General features: G+C 37.3%; 1 protein-coding gene across 2 annotated transcripts in view; it reads left to right on the forward strand.

Moving 5' to 3' along the window:
- The window catches only part of LOC131689522 (fatty acyl-CoA reductase wat), a 133,047-nt gene that overhangs the window by 75,217 nt on the left and 36,646 nt on the right, over positions 1-21,184 (forward strand). For both annotated transcript variants that reach the window (XM_058974665.1, XM_058974664.1), the window contains exons 3-6: positions 1,818-1,933; positions 2,044-2,166; positions 2,264-2,535; positions 14,460-14,569. In XM_058974665.1, the coding sequence (XP_058830648.1) occupies positions 1,818-1,933; positions 2,044-2,166; positions 2,264-2,535; positions 14,460-14,569 (621 nt within the window). The remainder of the gene's footprint in view (positions 1-1,817; positions 1,934-2,043; positions 2,167-2,263; positions 2,536-14,459; positions 14,570-21,184) is intronic.

The raw sequence follows: 21,184 nt of genomic DNA on the forward strand, positions 1-21,184 counted from the left end.
AAGCATGTAGGCGCAATATCCGATGCTAACTTAATTCAACATATCTCGACCGGCAGTAGTCATCTAGTACACATTAAATTCAATACCTCCTAACGGGGAAACCCTCTTGGCTTTCACAGCAATAATAACATCGGTTACGCTCGTTGTGTTTGTGGCTATCAATCCACTAACTCCACCCTTTCTTCCACGGGCAGAAACTATTGGAGAAGCTCGCTGCGGAAAGAAAAAGGTTCGCTTGCAGTTTGTCACGCGATGCCTATGAAAATAATCAAAACTAGGTCAAGTGCTGAGCTGTACAACGATAAACCAGAAGTGAAAACGTTATTTATTGTGACTTTTTTATTTCTACCAACTCCGCAAAACTGAAGAAAGACGGTGAATGCATTTCAATAAACAACATGAAACCGTACACATCCACTGACTGATTCCAACTAATGAGATTAGATTCATTTGGATTCAACTAGGTACCTTGGTTGTAAATATGACTTTAAAGCCTCGCATACCTCGAATGGGTTGTCATAGTTGTCTGCTGGCTGAGAGATGAGCTCCATTAACCGTTCTGTCGATGACATTTCAGCAAGTGGAACTTTTTACGATTGAGCCACAAATTGTATATCCGGCAAGCCAACTAATCGCATTCTATTTGATATTCAGCCAAAAAAAAAATTTTTTATCACCTGTCACCTATTTTAGAATTGATTTGTTATCATTTAAAAATAAATCTTGTGCCTTTTAAAAATTGACAGAATGATACAACTACTGACGAACGAATCCCATCCCATCGTAGCGATTCCTCAATTACTGGAATCGCTACGATGGCAGACGGTCTGGTCCAATCTGGCCAAAGCGATCACCTGAACACATGTCAACATAAATCACTTGTCTCGTGGCCAAAATCATCACAAACGTGCTGAGTTTCGTCAATAAAAGTACAGACTCCCCAGAAAACCAAGCAAATTAACATATTCATCCTGATTCCAAACCAACATCCTGGACGCACAGCTGGCAACAATAAATTCCGTTAGTTTATGTATGCAAATTCACTTCCAAATGTAGACAAACTTCGCAGCGTGTTAATGCTTCTCAAAGCTTGAAGATTTTTCTTACTGATTTCAAGGACAGATATTGCGAAAGCTATGGTGGGACCGACACATGTTTTGCGAAGATCAATGCTCCACAGCGTCAACCGTTTGGGGGTATATCCAACCAACACGTTTTCGTGAATGGATGAATGGAACTTCGCCCGTTCAACGCAGAGTTTCATTTTTAAATTCGATTTCCGGTATTCTGTGAGTATTTCTTTTACAACGCATCAAAAATAGAAACACTCAATGGATGGCAAGTATAAACGAATCACAAAAAATAACAAGCACAATTACTGAAACGAAATATAATTTAAGAAAAAATAAACTCCTGAATTCGCGACTCGAAAAGGGTTAATTGTTATGCGACCACCACCACCGTAATGGTCCATGAAATCACCATATATTCAGTATTCTTGCTTATTTTCTGTTCAATTATTCCGAATCGCAGAGACGAACCTGTTTCGGATCGGAAACCTTGGTATGTTTCAAAAACTCCGTCGTATTTTAAAGGTCTCTTGGGCAGCATCGCAGATGAATATGTATACATAGATTAGGCTATATTTATCGAAAAATTTAAATCACTGCTAGCGACTACAGTCCTGCTATTTATGGGATGGTCAAAGCTAGGCTTGTGCCCGAAAGGACAAATTGTGCACATTTGACCCAACATCCATTGCCATCGATTTAAAGTGATGTAAGCTAATGAACATGTTTGTTTGTCGCTTCTTTTAGCACTCATCTACAAACTGCTTACCAGCTGCCCAGGAGTGGAAAACATCTTTCTGCTCATCCGAAGTAAGCGAGGCAAGGATATCTTTTCCCGCGCAGAAGAAATTTTCGAAGATGCCGTAAGTATTCCACAGAATCACCGTCGTGCTCCCGTAGCATCAGTAGGGAAGGGAGCCGCTGCTGGCACTGAAATTAATTTCAGGTTTCTCTGTCCGCTTCTCTGATGTAGATGTTTGACAAAATGAAGCAAGCCTGCCCAAAGTACGACCACAAAATCAGACCCATCGCGGGAGACTGCATGCTGCCTAACCTTGGCATCAGCTCGTCTGATCGGGAGCTTCTGCTCGAAAACGTAAGCTATTGACCATGTGCTGTGGTAGCTCACTCAGCAACAGCAGCGAAATTTATTAGCTATATAATAGATGTTCTTCGTTCCCGCACCTGTCTAGGTGAATATCGTGTTTCATCTGGCCGCCACGGTGCGATTTGACGAGAAGATGAAAACCGCCATGCAGATCAACGTGAAAGCCTGCCGGGACATCCTGGACCTATGCTACGAGATGAAACACCTCAAATCCATTATCTACGTCTCCACCGCCTACACGCAGTGTCCCCAGAAGGAGGTTGATGAGCGTTTCTACGATCCACCGATTGATTCCAAGAAGATGATCAGCCTTACCGATTGCGTCAGCGATACGATGATGGAAAACATTACGCCAATGTGAGTATAATTTGTTCTATTAGTTTTGAAGCTGGAAACAATTGGAAGCAAGAATACGAAATAGTAGAAACGTAGGAATTCTAGGCCAAATATTAAAACAACATTTTCAAAATTTTCCTCCGAATGTTCATTGTTCACTCACCGTCACCAGAAGATCACTCATAGCGTCATTGTATTATTTAATACAGCATCCTGGATTTCAAACGAGTATGGTAATAGGGGTATTTTGAAACGAGTTAATATTATTTCCTATTTCGAATATGTTAGAAAAAGCGTTAATGTGTTTTTGCATGCAAAGCAAAACATCCGGCTTCTTATTTTACTTTTGGGTAATTTTGGGAGAGCTGCCAAAAAATAAAAATCAATCATGCAGCAAAATAAACCATACAATATAGGATGAAATCAAACGCAATTGCGGCAAGTATCTAAAATACATTGAAATGGTTTTTAACATGACAAAAAATTCGTCAATTTCCACGAACATTAAAAAAAGTCAATTCGGGAGAGATGCCGCATGTGCGGGTAAGACGCCGCACTCTAGTCCCAAACTGAAAAATGATGAACAAAAGTATTTTTAACTCTCGTTGATGTTACATAAGGATTAGTATGTTTTGATTACGTGTCTTCAGCTAAGTTTCATAAAGCTTGATTAGGCCTATTAATCGTCTAGCACCTTCACTTTTCTTAAAGGGGTACTCTTATTTCTAGAAATGGTTAAGTTGGAATAACTATACTAAGCGTTATATTTATCTATATGTTTGTACGAGCGATATAGATCTATGCATTGGTGGGGTTTCCTTGAAAACAGCTTTTTGGCGGCTTCTTCGTAGAAGGAATTTATTCTTGAAAGCTTCATTTTGAAAAAAAAAGCAATAATTCGGTATAATTTTCGTTTCATAGAAGATTTGCAATATATACATGATTTACAAGATTTACGAAATATTTGATTCACACTATTTACAAGGTTTACAAGATTTACAAGATTTACGACATTTACAAGATTTAGAATGTTTAGAAGATTTAGAAGATGCTGAAAATTTAGAGGATTTAGAAGATTTAGACGAACTAGAAGACTTCAAGGATTTGGCGAGTTGAAGGATTTAGAAGAATTCAAAATTTAAAAAATTTAAATAGTTTAGAATATTTAAAGGATTAAGAAGATTTAAAAGAATTAAGAAGATTTAAAAGATCCAAAAGAATTAGAAGATCTTGAACATTAAAATGATTTCGAAGATTATAAGATTTAGAAATTTTAGAAGATTTAGAAGATACTAAGATTTAGAAGATATTAAAATTGAGAAGATCTAGAGGAGTCAGGAGATTAAGAAGTTTTAAACGATTTAGCAGATTCGAAAGATTTTGAAAACTTAACAGCCAGTTTTTTTTATTGTTTGAGGGGTCGTATTGATGCGCTCTTATTTTGATGAAAATTTCAGCATTTGTATGTGCATATTTGGGATGGACTTCGGTCAAAGATTCTATTTTGACGGGAAGTGGGGTGAAATGGGCATTGGATATTGCACCGAAAAAAGGCCGAAATTTTAAAATCTCTGACTCTGTTTGAACTTAACGAAATCTAAGTCTGTTTTTTGGATAGGCTATGGAAGGGATTGAAAATGGAATATATTTTTTTGATTTGTAATCGCTACATTGCACAATGGTTTTTTTGCCGAAAATGTGCGATCTATTAATTACGCCTTAATCGTTAAATTTGGATTATTGACGTCTTCGGAGGAATGTTATTATTTTAATAAATAATCTCCCTAAAAGTAAGATATATTTATCAACTTTCTTGCAAGTTCATATATTAAAATTATGTCTTCCGCAGTTGTAGAGCAAGCTCTTGCGGACAACTTTGCAGAAGAGATAACATTTTTATCTGCAATATTTCTTGTTTGTTGATGATTCCTTTAAAGCTAATTCATTACTATTACTTTCAAACATCATTTCTACGGATTTCATATATTCTACACAGTTATTTCAATCGTCAAAATACACAATTCTTATTAGAGCAAGATTTTTCTTATCTCAAGTATTTTCGAAGATATTGGACGTTTTTTGAAAAAAAAACAATGGTTTTTTCTTCAATTCATTCTATCCATTGAGTTTTATAGTGTTGATATAGCGTTTTTCATTGCAGGTAGAGTTGGCTGCTCTTATTTGCCCGTTCAAAAGTTATCACTTTTAAAAAATTTGCTAATTTGGTCAAAAATACCCACTAACTTCAAGTCGCAAGAGATAGACCGACGATCCCTTCTGAAAAGATGTACTTTGATAGACGAACAACTTTCTGAAACATGTCGAAGCTTTATCTACGATATTTAAGAGGTTATGTTAAAAAAAAGTTTTGAAGGGGTCATTCACAAACAACGGTCAATAACTTCGAGTATACTATAAAAATAAATTATACTATAGGGGAATTATGGTTAAAACCGACACCTTAAGCTTAACACTTTTTCTAAGTTGCCACAAAACCAATAAAATTATAATTTTTATGCAGAATTCTTCTTCAGAAAATTCTTAACAAGACTTAATTTTTTCAGCGCTTCAAAAAATTAATTTCATTAAAAAATATTGGTTGTAAAACTTGGAAAACAAAGTGATTTTTGTAAGCACTGCGGGTAAAACCGACACCCCATAGGGGTAAGATCGACACCCCCTTTAATTTATTTTCTCTCCACTTTATTAAAATCTTTATCTTTATTAAAAATGAGATATATGCGTGATTAATAAAGTGTGAGTATGTATGATGCAAATATGTGCTTTTTATTGCTTCATCATGTAGTGAGGGGAAGAAAGTTCGAAAGCGTAGTACTATAAATAAGAGTATTTTATGCTATAGGATTATTTATTGATATGAGTATTTCCAAATAATCCTTGCGCACATCATTGCAACCTCCAGTGTAGTTTTATTTCATAAGAGAAGATTTTCAAGCGTTCTACGTTCTGCTAATTGGATTCATTCACTTATAAGTGACACACACACTTCTTAGTAAAACTATCTTTTTCAGATTAGATTTTTCGGACTCTGATCATCAACGATCTATTGGAGTATACATAATATCATTGTCTCATTGTGATAAAATTCGTCTATGACAAACCAAGAGAACACTAGAAATTCGGTTTGATGACCTTTTTGCAGAAATAGCAAAAGCTTCGTTAGAATCAGATAAGCAAAAATTCCAATTTTTGATTTTTAAAGAGACTTACAAGAAATAAACACAATAAAAGTATTTCTGTGTATTTCTGCTAATACTATAGTGTTCTAATAGGCTAATTGAAGTGTCACAAAGATCCCCAGTATTTTGAAATGAATCGCAACTATACACAACCATCTTAACAGGGTGTCGGTTTTACCCTAACCATAGGGTGTCGGTTTCACCCCAATAGCGCACATTTTTTTATAAAAGCAATTAAAAATATTGAATTTTTCAAACTCGTCTTCAATGCACCTAGTTGATCATAGGACAGGCCGATAATAATAGGTACTGAAAAATGGGGTGATTTGAAAAGCTTTCGTTCGGTTAAAACCTTAAAATCTACCAACGAAATTTTACATCCAGACGAGTATGAACGCTGCTGTCGAATGTTTTGTTAATTTTTATGACATTCGGCGCACTAACGTAAATCCAATTTTTCTTCAAATGCTCTAAATAAACGTACTAATAATATTGTATCATTATGAAATGAACAAAAATTTGATTTCTAGGAAAAGTTGTGGGGTGTCGGTTTTACCCACAGTGTCGGTTTTTCCCACAATTCCCCTACTATAAATATAAATGTTATGTTCGCAAAAGCAAGCTCATCAACATTTCTGAAGACTACATCTTGCTTTTTATACTTTAAAAAAAATGTAGCAAATATCTCACTTCAAGGAGGATTAATCACTATAATTATATCAGCAAAATAAAGGTCTTGGATCATCATAAAACATCCTAGAAGGTATCATTGCTGAACGCTTTACCGTTTTCACGTGAATAATTTGGCGAAAAACCCACAGTGCATTGAAAAGTGTTCATATTTTCAATTGCAGAAAACAAGAATAATTTTCAAAACGTTGTAACTCATTCCAACAACCTAATTGAGGATAGATTTGCATGCACGAATTTTAGAGTAAACGTAGGACTATAAGTTATAATACATTTTTTCAGAATATTGGTAGGGGGACCCGGAGCTAGTAAGACTATGGGGTAATTCGGACCACCCCGATTTCTCAGACAATCGTAACACTTTCGGAATGTCGATCATATACGTGGAATCGCTATTCTAAAACAATAATTTTTACAGCTGAATCTACTTCTTTGGTTTTTAAGAAAGGAGATCCAACGTGTTTCATTTTTTTGTCACCCTCAAAACAAAAATCATTAAAATGGTAAAACCGTGATTAAAGTAACAAATAAACGTGAAAAAATTCTAGGCATGTGTTTTGGTAAGCTTGAGGATCTTATTTTATGGAATGCATAGACTAGAATATGCATGATGCGCTAATCAGCTGTGACTAACCAGACTAAGTTTTCATAACGCAGTTTTTTGGCTACTTAAGGAGTTTCTCCAATAAAAATTTAACAGGTAAACATAATTCCATTGTAAAAAATGACGGTCTGAATTACCACTACATTGTAAAAGGATCGAAAAACGTAGAATTTTACAAATCGTCGCCTTGCACTGTCATGGTGAGGTGCAAATGAACGTTTATGGCACGAAAATGTAGCTGAGGTTTCAAACTAACAATTAGGACCTTTGGCTGATAAATTCTTCCACATCTATTTGCCTAAAAGGGCGATTTTCTTAGATAGGTCCGAATAGCCCCGGGTTTTCCTATTTATAATATATTCTTTATTCGGGGTTTCTTCCCATTAAATTTTTCAATCATTTCCTTAGACAATGTATCATAGTCTAATCTGATGCATTATAGTCATATCTTTTAGGGGAAAATTTAGGGTTTAGCACGTACGAAGGACTTTGACAAAAAATCACTCCTTCTTTAACAAAGGTCGTAATTTATGGATGAACTATTCAGAATCCCATCTCAAGCTTTAACTAACTCCCCCTCTTTTATCACAAAATGTCACATTTTGCCAGCTCAGTTTTCGGAAAGCGAAGTCCACAGTGGACGCCATTCGAACAATGATCCAAAGCACCGAGGCGGTGCTCGAGCAGAGAAGGAGAAATCGATATTATACCGTGCAACGATAGCCGTCCCTTCGGGATGAAATGTAGCTTGCTGGCGTCAAGACATGCTAGAGACGGAGGCGTTGGATATGATTCGAACGTGGATGCGAGGAGAGAAGTTGAAGATACTCCACCACAAAACGGAGGTGCAACTGATCGGCAACGGCAAAGTGCTGCAATGAGCAGAAATAATCGTGCAGTAAACCAGCTGGGTGTGATGATCGAGGACCAGCTGAACTCCAGCTATACCTGCGAGAAGGCGATTCACGCTGTCAACGCTTTAGCTAGAATTATACCGAACAACGCTGGGCGAAGCAGTAGCAAAAAAGATCTTCTGGCTAGTGTACCCTTATCGATTCCTAAGTACGGAGGTTCTTGTGAGCATCCAAGTCAGTCTCACACTGCATGTTAAGGGTGAGCATAAAAGTCAGCCTCACAGGTTGGTAGAGGCTAGCACAAAAGTCAGCCTAGCAAGGAATGAAAAAGGTGAGCACAAAAGTCAGCCTCGCATGGTATGTCGGAAGTGGGGCCTAAGAAAAATGTCCCACATGGGATGCCAGAGGGAGTGACAAAGGTACAATAGAGTGGCACGATTGAAAGTGAATCAGGTGATAGGGTGAGCACCCAAGTCAGCCTCACATGGATGGGTAGGGCGAGCACAAAAGTAAGCCTAGCAAGGAATGAGTAAGGTGAGCACACAAGTCAGCCTCGCATGGAACGTAAAAGGTGAGCACAAAAGTCAGCCTCATGTGGGAGTGTTTGAGAGTGAATCAAAGTGTGATTGAGAGAGCACCCAAGTAAGCCTCATACAGGATGTATGATCGCGTGAGTGAGAGTGAATGAGTACATTTAGTACAGCCATCCCCCCAGAAGTAATACCGAGAGGTAGTTCCTGGGAGGAATGATGGCGGAGCCCAATGGAGTTTAGTCGGTATTAATGGCTGGTCACCATTCGAGTCCGACACGCCCCCAGTGCACCCCGTGTGGTAGATTGGACCCTACCGTTAGCACGTGTACTGGGCTAGGACATAAAGGTCTTCTCCATTGTAAAAAAAAAAGTACGGAGGTTCTGTCTGCGTTGAAACGCTTGGGACACGGCGAAATCGAGTGTAACTGCGCAGTACATTCAGGTTAATGACCATGCGAGTCACGGTAGCTTACAGAGCCAACTTATCGGAGGCAGTGTATATTACCGTTGGAATTTTACTACTAGCTACAAGCGAAAGGTGACCAGGACTCGATGGCCAAGTGGCAATAGGATTAGAACTAGTCGGAAAAAGGCAGATGCACTTATACCAGTTGTCTCGAATGGGTGAAGGTGAACAGGAAGCAAAGAGATGTAAACTTCTACTTGATGCATTTTTGTCTGATCATGATTGCTTAAATACTAAATACGGATACAAATCATCTTTGTTCTATTCTTTGTCCTTGACTGTCCCAGATTGCCGGCAACGCGAAGCGAGATGTATTCGCTTAGCTTAGAGAATATCGTTGCTGAGATGTGTCGAGATGAACGACAATCACATGGAATATCGTTAACAATGCAGTTACAGTAATACTGACGGATATCCAACGATTCATCATTTATATGTTCGTTATAACACTGCTTCTATCTATCGATCACTTTACACTGGTTCATTAGAAGGTCCCCATTAGCGGCCCTGGACGTGTCGGCTTGTAGCCTTTGAACGAACGATTAAATGTCTCGTAGAACTTATTGCAGTATAACTGCTCCATCGCCTTGCTATCACGAACTTACGGTAGGAACTTTGTTCGTCAGAGTACCGAGATTTTTTGTTTCGGACCTTTGTAACATCATCCTCCTCGAACACCTTCTGAGCATTCCATCCCGTCGCGAGCAGTTGTCGTAGCTACGCTCCAACACTAATATTTAATTTTTTATTTTTCATTATAGTTTGTTTACAAAAATCCGAAATTTGAGTGCGTGCATCTTGGTCGCCCTGTCACCTAGGGTCTTTGAAAGCATATATGTTACATTTTTAAATGAAATGTTATGTATTTATTTTTGATTCCGCTAAAAATTTGACAAAAATTCTTTTCGTTTAATTTTTACACCATTTTATAATTTCTGATTTAAAGATCGGCGTTTCAGTTAATTATATACTTATGGTAGTTGTAACTAATATACAATATTTTATATCAAATGAAAAAAGCCTCTTTTTGCATAAACTAAATGTTTTAGACACTCATCATTACTCTTTTTAAAGGCAATCATCGCGAAACGATCAAGTGAACGGAGTAGTAGCACCGCTTTGCGTGCGGCAATTAATGTGCACTTCTGCCGCCAGGGCTGATAAGTCAAATCTGAATACGTTTTACTCTGTTGATTCCGAAATGATTAAAATAAAGACAAAGCAATTACCTCCTTTTAATTTGTCTCATGATGGGTTTTTTTTCCAAATTTTCCCTATTTTATTAAGATATTTCAATGGAATACAACTTTTAATAAAAATTTGAGGCAGGTATAGTGTAGTTCTTAAATCGATTGCCTCGTAAGTAGCTCAACTGGGTTCGATTCCCAACCCCAGCACATAGGGTTAGAAATATTTCCAAAGAGATTTTTCTAACTTGAAAAAAAAAGAGACGAATGATCCTAAGGCTAAAACCTCTATAATTAAAATTAAAAAAATCTAGTAAGCAATGTAACTTTTAAATTTTATTTATCGATAGCCACGCTTAGAAAAAGCTCGAAGCTTCTACCTGAAGCGAAGGCGCGAAAGATGCAATTCACAAATTTAATAAAATATAAAAGAGTCACACCACGCTTAGAAGAAGCTTGAAACTTCTACCTGAAGCGAAGGCGAAAAACATGCAATTCATAAATTTAATAAAATATAAAAGAGTGTAGGTTTTTTAATGTACGTCAAAGACAAACTATTGATAATAAAATGTAAAAAAATCGTTTTCATGCAGACATTTTTCAATACATCCATCCATTCCAGTTTCTTCAGCGGAATGCCATTATTAATTTAACATAATAGGCCATTTGGCCAAATGTCCTTCGGCCTAATGTTATTTAGCCGAATGGGTCGTTTGGCCTAAAAGGCCATTTGGCCGAATGCTAATTGGTCAAGCCTAATTTTATCGAATGTCTATTTTTTACATTTCTTGGTTATTTTGAATACGTTGAATCGTTACAATGCATATCAACTAATCTTCCTAGAATAAATTTCCTGACCTATTATGTAAGAAAGAAATATAAAATACAAAAAGTATTTTTGATTGGATATATATTATAATGAATATCCTACAATCATTTGTGTATGGCAACAAAATAATTTATTTGTGATTGGCAATGGTCAACGACATAACAGATCGAAATATCAATGAGTTAATTCTGTTGTTCCGTTGAACTATGCTAATATTTCTAAATCAAGATACACTCACTTTCGCTTAAAACTAAAAATGAATTCCAACTATTGTTTTATGGAAAAGAAACAATATATAAAATAGGAGCAACTTCTTTAACCCTCCGGAAGTCGCGCATATGGCTCACTAAACGAGCAGCCGCTGATGCCGGAAGGTTAAGCAACTTTGAAATCATTTTTCGAGCCGAGAAACAAACCAAACAAATTCCAAAGCTACAGTCCAAATAATAATAAAATAATAATTAATAAATAAATTTGTTGTATATTCCAAAAATACGACCTAAGATACATGCACTAGAGTGGGACATAGTTATATGAAAAAAATAAAATTTCGCTCCGAGTAACTTTTTGGGTCCCATTTAGCTCCCAGAACATCTCAGCAAATTTTTAGTTCGATCGGTGAAACTATATTTTTGCGCCCACGGTTTAAAGTTTACATGGGATTTCGTATGGGGAAAACATCTTTTGCAAATTAATTCTTCCAAGAGTCGCCCGTTACTTCCTAAAAATAAATATATGTCTGATTTTTATAGGGAATTTGTCAAGGAAACAAAGTCTAGAAGACTACGAAACGATCTGATGTTTGTGGAAAATGTTATTAAGCAAAAACCGATTGATGCCCTGAATATTAATGAAAATTTTACTTTTCTTAGCATCACTGTTGCTGACGATCGAATTATATTCAAAATCTTTAATTTTCTCTTATTATGTACAAAAGAAGACTCAATTTATCCCTCAAAACTCTGGAGAAGTGGCCAAACAGTATAGATAAATGATTTAGACACATTAAGAGAAGTTCAAAACGAAATTTCATATAATTGGGCAACCAACAACAGTGGTGCTAGAAAAAATGAATATTTTATCAATCGTCAGAACATCAATTGGTTTCAGCTTAATAACTTTTTTCTCAAGCGTCAGATCGTTTCGTAGTTTTCGAGAGTTTGTTTCTTTGTTAAATTCCCTACAAAAGCCACATAACGGTTTATTTTTAGGAAGCAATGGGCGACTCCTGGAGGAATTATTTTGTAAAAGTTCATTTTCCCATTTAAAATCCCATGTAAACTTTAAACAGTGGGCGCAAAAATATAGTTTCAGGGATCAAGCTAAGAATTTGCACAGATGTTCAAGGGCCCAAATGGTACCCAAAAAGTTGCTCGGAGCTGGAATCTATTTTTTGTCCCACCCTAACATGCACACATGTATGCCTTATAGAACGCATTTTTTTTGTCAAACCGTTTCACATTGTTTTTTCGCCAAAACCATGCAATAAGTTGTTCATGCAAAAACAGTTCAACTGTCATTCCTTCGGAAATGTTGAAAGTTGATTTAAGACCTTCTTGATTAATCCCTCTTGAAGTTTGATATTTGCTACCTTTTTTGGAAAGTATGAAAAACATGATAAAGTCATTAGAAATGTTGAAGAGCTAATTTTTCCGAACATTTTTACTGAAGGCCAAATCTCTATTTGTAATACTCTTCAGGTTATACACCATTTTGTCCCATAAAACTTTTAAACATAAACTCATGCTTTGTGAGACAATACTGAGTCTTGTTGAAACGTCTGTGGTTTGCGACCGAAATATTTGTCTGACCACGGTTTCAAAGTAGTCTCCAGAACACTATAATTTGACCACTTTCGGCCAAGCGAAACAACTCATTTTGAATTTCATCACAGACCACTTTTGGGGTTCACCATTGGCAAAATGCTTTCGTACGTAAACAATACTCCGAACTGCCATTCAGTCAATTTATAGACAGCTGATGTCAAACGAACGATTTGAAGTTGGTTACTCTTAAGGTGCCGGACCCTGTACCTTCAACAAAGTTGTTTGTTGACATTCTCAATAACTTTGATAAAGACAAGAAGTCTCTTACTGACTTTTTCTCCACAATTACTTCTAGAAGAAGATTACGTACTGTTTTATGTTGGAAAACTTCTGCGACGTTTTCAAACCTCCAAAGATAACGGTTTCGGAATTATTTCATTTAAACCGTAAACAAGTTTTTGAACATTTATTCCACTTTAAAGTGTATATTCTTTAACTTTAAAAACTCATCATAAAAAAGTAATCTGTGTAAGCTGAGGTGTGAAAGCTGTTATATATTGATTCTTTTAGGTTATAGACTATATTATCAAAGTAGCATCAAATTCTAGCATTTTCGACAAATCGTCGGGTTTTACCAAAACCCCCACCAAACGGAATTTCTGGCTACGCCACTGGTTGATTCTTACAAAGAGTTGCTGTAAGATTCCACTACAACGAGCTAACTGTCAAGCAGAGTCGATTACAATACAAACTTAGCCATCCGGATCTCGATATAATTCTCCAATATTTGAGCGATTTATTACCTTTCCCTTATGAGAAAGGTAAAAACTCGAACGTTATTTCAAGTTTCCAACCAATTCTCTATAATTTTTTCTCTCGACGTTAACGGACCTTTTTTCCTAACTGTACTAGATATTTGCAAGTAAGACGTTGCAAAGATCCAATTTGGTAGAAAATCATTCACGTCAGAATACTGACGAAACCGCACACCAGCTTTGTTTCCATCTTGAAACCCTACTACCAAAGAAGGTAGCCGGTGGAACAAAATGCATCGAATAACTTTCACGTAATTCAAAAGACGAACCCGCTTTAGTGTTCATAAAACAGGGAACAAAGACTTTTTTGCTTCTGTAAATCAAGAACGATATTGGTATATTTACCAAATAATAAAAATAAAATTGAAATCGGAAAGTCTTACTGGATAGCTGTATCAACATCAATGTAATCATTGACGTTTCAAGGTCACCAATTTGTTTCTGGTCCTCAAAATCAAATTGTAAAAGTCGATATATGTAGTTTCACAATGAAATAAAAATATGACTTATGCAGTACTTTGCGATTCATTCCCCAAAAAACAGCTCAATTTCGAGCCTTGAGAGTAAAGAACCCCTTTAATTGAAATTATTGTTCCATTTCCAGAAAAAAGACAGAAAATTATTGATGTACTTCGCTCCTCCTTCAACCACATACTTTGTGTTTCGCAAAATGTTCTTTATTCCGATGGAATAATAAAAACAACTGATTACATAAAAAATAACAGTTTCGAAACAATCATCGGAATCAGAACATTGAATGTATGCAATAAATTACTTTCGCAAAACGAAAGCCTCAATTACGCGCTCAATCAATACTCAATTGAAAAATGAACAGTTAATCAAGATTCGTAATCGATTGATCTCTTATGGAAATGAACTAGATTGAATCACAAATCACCAGAACAAATTAACACCGGAATGAGAAAAAAAACCGCAAACATTATGTCCAGCTTGTTGCTAATGTCAGATCTGCTTTCCCCTTCCACACACGCTCATTCTAGCTTGCTGGACAAGTGGCCAAATACCTACACATTCACGAAGGCAATCGCCGAGGACGTGGTGCGACAGAACAGCAGGGGCATGCCGATCGGTATGTTTCGACCAGGCATTGGTAAGTACAATAACACCGATCATGCAACCTATTATGGACACTCGAATCGCAATGTTTGAAATGGAAATACGCAACCTCCGTTCAGCTAACCTTGCTCCTAACAGCAGCCAATCTTGAATTGTGGTCAGTTCTTGACTTGGAGCGTTAACCCGATGCCGACGCGTCACCGCAGCGGCAGCGATATTTCAAAACGTTTCTTCTCACCAGCATCAGTCAGCCAGCGGACAACTGGCTTTTCCCTTCCCAAATGACTTAGGAAATTCTTACAACTTTCAGTTTCTATACAGCGCCCGCACCAGACTCCCGACTGTAGCCGCCGACCTCAGACAACCATACGCATGTTGAGAGCCGACCGCATACAGGGGAGATCATTGATCTCCATCAGTCAGCGTTCACTTGCATGGTAATCAAGCTAGGTATCTAATAAAACTAGCGGCTTCCACTGACCATATAGGTAAACAGAGTACGAGTGAAACGAGTGGCAACCTCAAACCAGTTTCGAAAGGACCGTTTTCGTTGATTAAGTGAATTGAGGGAAGGAACAGGGGTAAGGCAAGAGTTGAACAAAATCTGCAAATCACATCGAAAGCGAAATTTAGATTGATCCAGCTTGGCGTTTGATTGGATCTGCGTAGGCTCCATGAATGATGGGCTAGGACTATAAAATTATACAACCTGCTGAGCAAGTGATATGCAGATCGTAAAATTGTTTAGATGAAGTCGGTCCAATAATTAAACCTGTTCGAAAAAAAAAATCCTAACAGAACGATATCCGATCATTAAACGTAGCGCGGAAACGGTGGAGCATATTCAGGTTTATCTAGTTTAGTGCTGGTCATTAGTGTTACATATACTAGAATTTGCGTTGCCCAACATGAATCTGGTATTATAACTAATCGTTAGACAAATGCATCAGGCAAGGTCATGTGAGTTGTTTCTGCAATCGTTCAAATTGGTTGAGCTCGACTAAAGTGCAAGTAAGCGGTTTGCAGTTTATGTACAACTTTCAACATAATGTGGTCAAGGACTGATATTTACGCTGCCTAACCTTCACTATTTTAGAATTTCAATCGTCATTTAATGTTAATTATTTATTGAAAAATTTATATTTTTGATTCGTGAATTAAATTCGGGGTTTCGCCACAAACCATAGGCACCACAAAACATCTACTTAAGTTTTTTGGGTTTTCTACATATATTTAGGCAAAGAAAACCTAATTCATAGAAAATCTTTCTCATGGCTTGGGGCCATACACTAATTACGTAAGGGCATTTTGGGGGAGGGGGAGTTTCAAAATATCTTACAAATTCTTATCTGAGGGGGAGGGAGGGTTTGTCCTTTCTTACGTAAGATCATAAAACAAGTTTAAAAAATTAAATCCATAAGGAAAATATTCTTTTTAATAAGAAAAGAGAACAATGTCCTTTTGTACCATATAATCCTTGTATATCGAACAATATGAGTAATTTTTGCCTCTTGGTTGTACATTGTTCTGTTCGGGAACTGGAGTCACAATATGCCTTACAAGTTAAGAAGTGTTGATACCCTTTGTGTTGTTAGACCGACTTTGTTCTTTTCAAACGTTCGATTCAAACCCGCAAGGTATCAGGAAAATGTTCTAACATGCGATTGTCAAAGATCTTGAATGTCGAATATTTCCAGAGTGTGAAATGTATTTTAATTCAAAAAAATTCGAAGATGGTTAACTCGGAGCTATGCGTACGATAAGCGTCACAGCTGGAACTCAGAATAAATTCATGCCAGAAGAGATTATAAACTCTTTTAAATTCTACATCACAAGAAAATAGATTCAAAGGAAGTGGAATATAGCAAAGCAGACCATGTGGACCAAATTAGAGTTACTGAATATCTGACAACAGTTATTCTTGCTACTGGGCGAGCTTGGCATGCAATTAAAATTTTGCAGATGATTACAGTTAAATTTTGTCATGAGTTTCTTGTAATAATTCTATACATATCGTTTTTGCTATCTTATTATTTGATGAATTAACAATTCGATTTTTTAATTACGATAATGATGATAAAATCTTATGCAGGGGAAGGGGGAGTTCACCAAAATCTTACGAACTCTTATCTGGGGGGAGGAGGAGGTTGAAAATCTCTAAAAAAGGCCTTACGTAATTAGTGTACGGCCCCCTTACTGCTACATTCGAATTATTGTGTTAATGTGCTTGGGCCTCCTTCGGAGAAAATATTCTTTGTGCACCAGCTTTTTTGCCATTACCATCTTTTATAGTCTTGTAAGGGACCATCCATAAATGACGTTATATTATTACAAACACCATTGCAAATCAAAATGCTTATAACAAAAATTTTGTAAAATGTGGTAGTTCTCGAGATATTTTAAATTTTGTTTTAACAACACAATTATTTTGTTTTATTACGACCTTTTTATAAGTTATTCGTGTTTCTTCATCAACAACAATAAGTTTTTCAAAAGGCCCATAAAATTTTCTGTAACTTTCTCTTTGACATTAAGGATATGTTGTAAACTATTTGAAAGCTGCACGAAAGCAATCAAAATATTATTCATCCATAGAGTCTGACGATTAAACTATATAGTTGACTCATATTTTGTATGTTAATTAGCATGAAATTTAAAAAAGTGTATAAAGGACTCATTAGAAAAACTTTTTTACTGATAATTTCTTCATCGTGCAAATACATTCAAAATGTTTCTTTTCTCTTTGTGGTTTTATTAACCAAATATAAAAGATTAGAAAAAATGGATTCTTTTGCAATTTAAATTTTTAATATAAATTTTCGCTTTTATGAAAAATGACACAACATTTTTTTCAGTGCATATTTTTTCGTACAGAACTATTTATTCTCTGTAACTCGTTATTTCTCAGATAGCTTTGCTGTTTAAAATACAGTAATAGAACAAAAAAAATGAAAGCCATGCACGCGTAAACGTCTACGCCCTTTTGAAAACTTGCTCTTGCATCAAAATATTGCAATTGACAGAGAAAATTATGGAGATTCATAAACCGAATATAACTGCAAACTTTCGTTCGAATCGGCGATGGTCATATTTTGGGGTCGGCCGGTTTCTCATGGAATCCCTAAATAATAGAAATTGTTCTGCTAAGACGTATATATCAAATAAGGATGCGAATGGGTCATTAGGCCGAATGGGTCATTAGGCTGAATGGGTCATTAGGCCGAATGGATCATTAGACCGAATGGGTCATTAGACCGAATGGGTCATTAGGCCGAATGGGTCATTAGGCCGAATGGGTCATTAGGCCGAATGGGTCATTAGGCCGAATGGGTCATTAGGCCGAATGGGTCATTAGGCCGAATGGGTCATTAGGCCGAATGGGTCATTAGGCCGAATGGGTCATTAGGCCGAATGGGTCATTAGGCCGAATGGGTCATTAGGCCGAATGGGTCATTAGGCCGAATGGGTCATTAGGCCGAATGGGTCATTAGGCCGAATGGGTCATTAGGCCGAATGGGTCATTAGGCCGAATGGGTCATTAGGCCGAATGGGTCATTAGGCCGAATGGGCCATTAGGCCGAATGGGTCATTAGGCCGAATGGGTCATTAGGCCGAATGGGTCATTAGGCCGAATGGGTCATTAGGCCGAATGGGTCATTAGGCCGAATGGGTCATTAGGCCGAATGGGTCATTAGGCCGAATGGGTCATTAGGCCGAATGGGTCATTAGGCCGAATGGGTCATTAGGCCGAATGGGTCATTAGGCCGAATGGGTCATTAGGCCGAATGGGTCATTAGGCCGAATGGGTCATTAGGCCGAATGGGTCATTAGGCCGAATGGGTCATTAGGCCGAATGGGTCATTAGGCCGAATGGGTCATTAGGCCGAATGGGTCATTAGTCCGAATGGGTCATTAGTCCGAATGGGTCATTAGGCCGAATGGGTCATTAGGCCGAATGGGTCATTAGGCCGAATGGGTCCTTAGGCGTAAAGGGTCATTAGGCCGAATGGGTCATTAGGCCGAATGATTCAGTAGACTGAATGGGTTAGTAGACCGAATGGGTCCTTTCAAATGACACCATTATTGATTATGGGTTTTACTGTTTTGTGGTAATCGGAAGCCCCCATCTTGGTTTTCAAAAATGCAATAATAATCAATTTCAATTACAATACTTCCTTCCAAATGACAGCCATATTGATGGCGGTTTTTACTATTTGTGGTAACTGGAAACCGCCATATTAATTTTCAAAATGGCGTCAATCATCAAATTTCGTCTTCGGCTCACAACCCGCTTTATAGTGATACCCATATTAATAATGATTTTCACTGTTTTGTGGTAACCGGAAGCCGCCATCTTGATTTTCAAAATTGCATCAATGATTAATTTCGGTCATATACTCACCACTCCCTTTCAAATGAGTAGTTTATGTCATTTCTGCTTACCTTATATAAAAGGGTGCGCTTTTTCCGAATTTTGGCAATATACGTGAAACAAAAGCTTCTTTATGACGACACGTAGATGTCTGAACTGCAACAACGCATTCTGATTAAATTTTTTATCGAATCGGTTGCTAAATTTGCGCTGAAATTTCGAGAGAAAACATTCCGACTACGATAATAGAATCTAGCAGCGAAATTTACTCTCGAAGCGACTGAAGCAGAGAGTTGTGAGAGAATGAGTTTCAACTTTTGTCTTGGTGAAAACAGTTTTTTTAGATTTTATTTGAAAAATTATAAACTTATACAAACTGTTCCCATAATTTTTCTGCATCATATGTGTGACAACTATAATATTATAGTTTCTTCAAAAATTCAGTTTTTAGCTGCTTTTCCATACATTTCAATTTGCGTTAGCCATCGGCGAAGAAGCATCGTCTTTTAATTATTTTCATTAAAGTATTTCCTAAATAACAGCCATATCAATGTTGAAGGAGCTGTAGGACTGTATCATTGAAAGAACATCGCATTTCGTATAAATTTTTGATCTCAACGCTGGAATGATAAAAAAGTATATACAACTTCTTAAGTTCTCCTGGAATTTTTTTCCAGTGGCCAAGATTGGTCCAATTTTTTGTGAAGGATCAATGGGAAATAATCCCATGTGGCGCAATTCAAAAAAAAATTACTTTACCCTCCAGCACTCGCGCCGTTGTATTTAGTGCAACACCCTCAGAAACTCTAGCGAAATCTTCCTTTCAGCACCAGCGACTGCTCATTCGGGAAGCCATTCGCGCGAGTGCCGGAGGGATAAAGTTATGAGATGTTTCTTCCAAACTCATCCGTCACCCCACTCGGATGTGCAGAACAATTGGTAACGTAAATATTAAAAAGCTGTAAACATATTATATGTCAAATTATGCTTTAAAACGCAACACCTTGTTCATTTGTGTCCCTTACCTGACCAGTTATAACAGTTGGTGAATTAATAATTGATTCGAAAAAGCCTGTCACCTTCAAATTAATCGCACGAAAAAAAGAAAATTTGAAATATCACATTACCTGTCGCTAGCAAGTTTCATACTCATTACATCTCAACCCATCACGCCATACCTAATGTATGTATGTTCATTAGAAGCGAACACACGCACCCAAAAAACCAACGACCCAACTGCTGATCGCCTAATTTGTAGACCAGACTTCTTCAATTACGGGGATAAGGCCACCAATGCTTAAAGTGCGGCCTTGCGTTTTTTTCATTTTCCACTCGCCGAACAAACAAACTGACCTTGGAAGTACCAAGCGACGTGACCGTTGTTGAGCTGTGAAGCACGCTACACTCGTAGGCTTATGTTGTTCGGCGATACTGCTTTTATTTCAATTTGATTTATTTATCGACATAAGATTTTTACGATTTTACTTTTATTTTATCAGCATATTATTGGCGAAAACTCGGTGTAAAACAAACGGCGAACGATGAAACGAATCAACCATTTAACTGCTGTCTTTATAGCATATGTGAAAATGAACAATTTCGAAAAACACAACTGAATTGCGACTTCTTGTTTTGTTTGGTGCCCTGATCTGCTGGTACCAAAATAAGCTACTGTTGTTATAAACCAATCATCATTTTCCGAGGCTTGCCCAGAATGGGTTCCGAATATCTGTAAAATCAAAACAGTTGCCTTGTAAACATTCTAATAGCTGGAAAGTACATCGAAACAGAAAAACAAAATTCTTCAACTAAATTGTAGGCTTTGATATAAATTTTTAATACGTTTTGCCGTGGTGCGTTGCGTGAGCTTGACTTTTAGATTTGTATAGCCATTGTTACCTATTACTAACATTTTCTGAACGAACGTGCGACATGTTCTAATTAGGATGGCGAACTATGCTGAAACTCCTTCACTGTTTCGTTTTGGGATGAGTCAGTGGGTCCACCTTCCCTTCTCCGCGTTGTCCCATTCCTGCTGCCATTTAGCCAACGAGTCCGTTCGGAGTAGTCTCCTTGCCTTACGTGTATTTCTCCGCTGGTATCATTCCACGTCCTCAGCCAGAGCGATGCAGATGGTGATCATCCCGGCGATAAAGCATACCGCATCCGACGATATTGTTCTGTAAGCACTCGCGACTCGTACGGCCATCAGTCGAAATGTCGTGATCAGCTTTTCGCGGATTCGCTTGGTTTTCGCAGCACCCCAGACAGAAACAC

The sequence above is a fragment of the Topomyia yanbarensis genome, chromosome 3, assembly GCF_030247195.1.
Source record: "Topomyia yanbarensis strain Yona2022 chromosome 3, ASM3024719v1, whole genome shotgun sequence".
Lineage (NCBI taxonomy): Eukaryota > Metazoa > Arthropoda > Insecta > Diptera > Culicidae > Topomyia > Topomyia yanbarensis.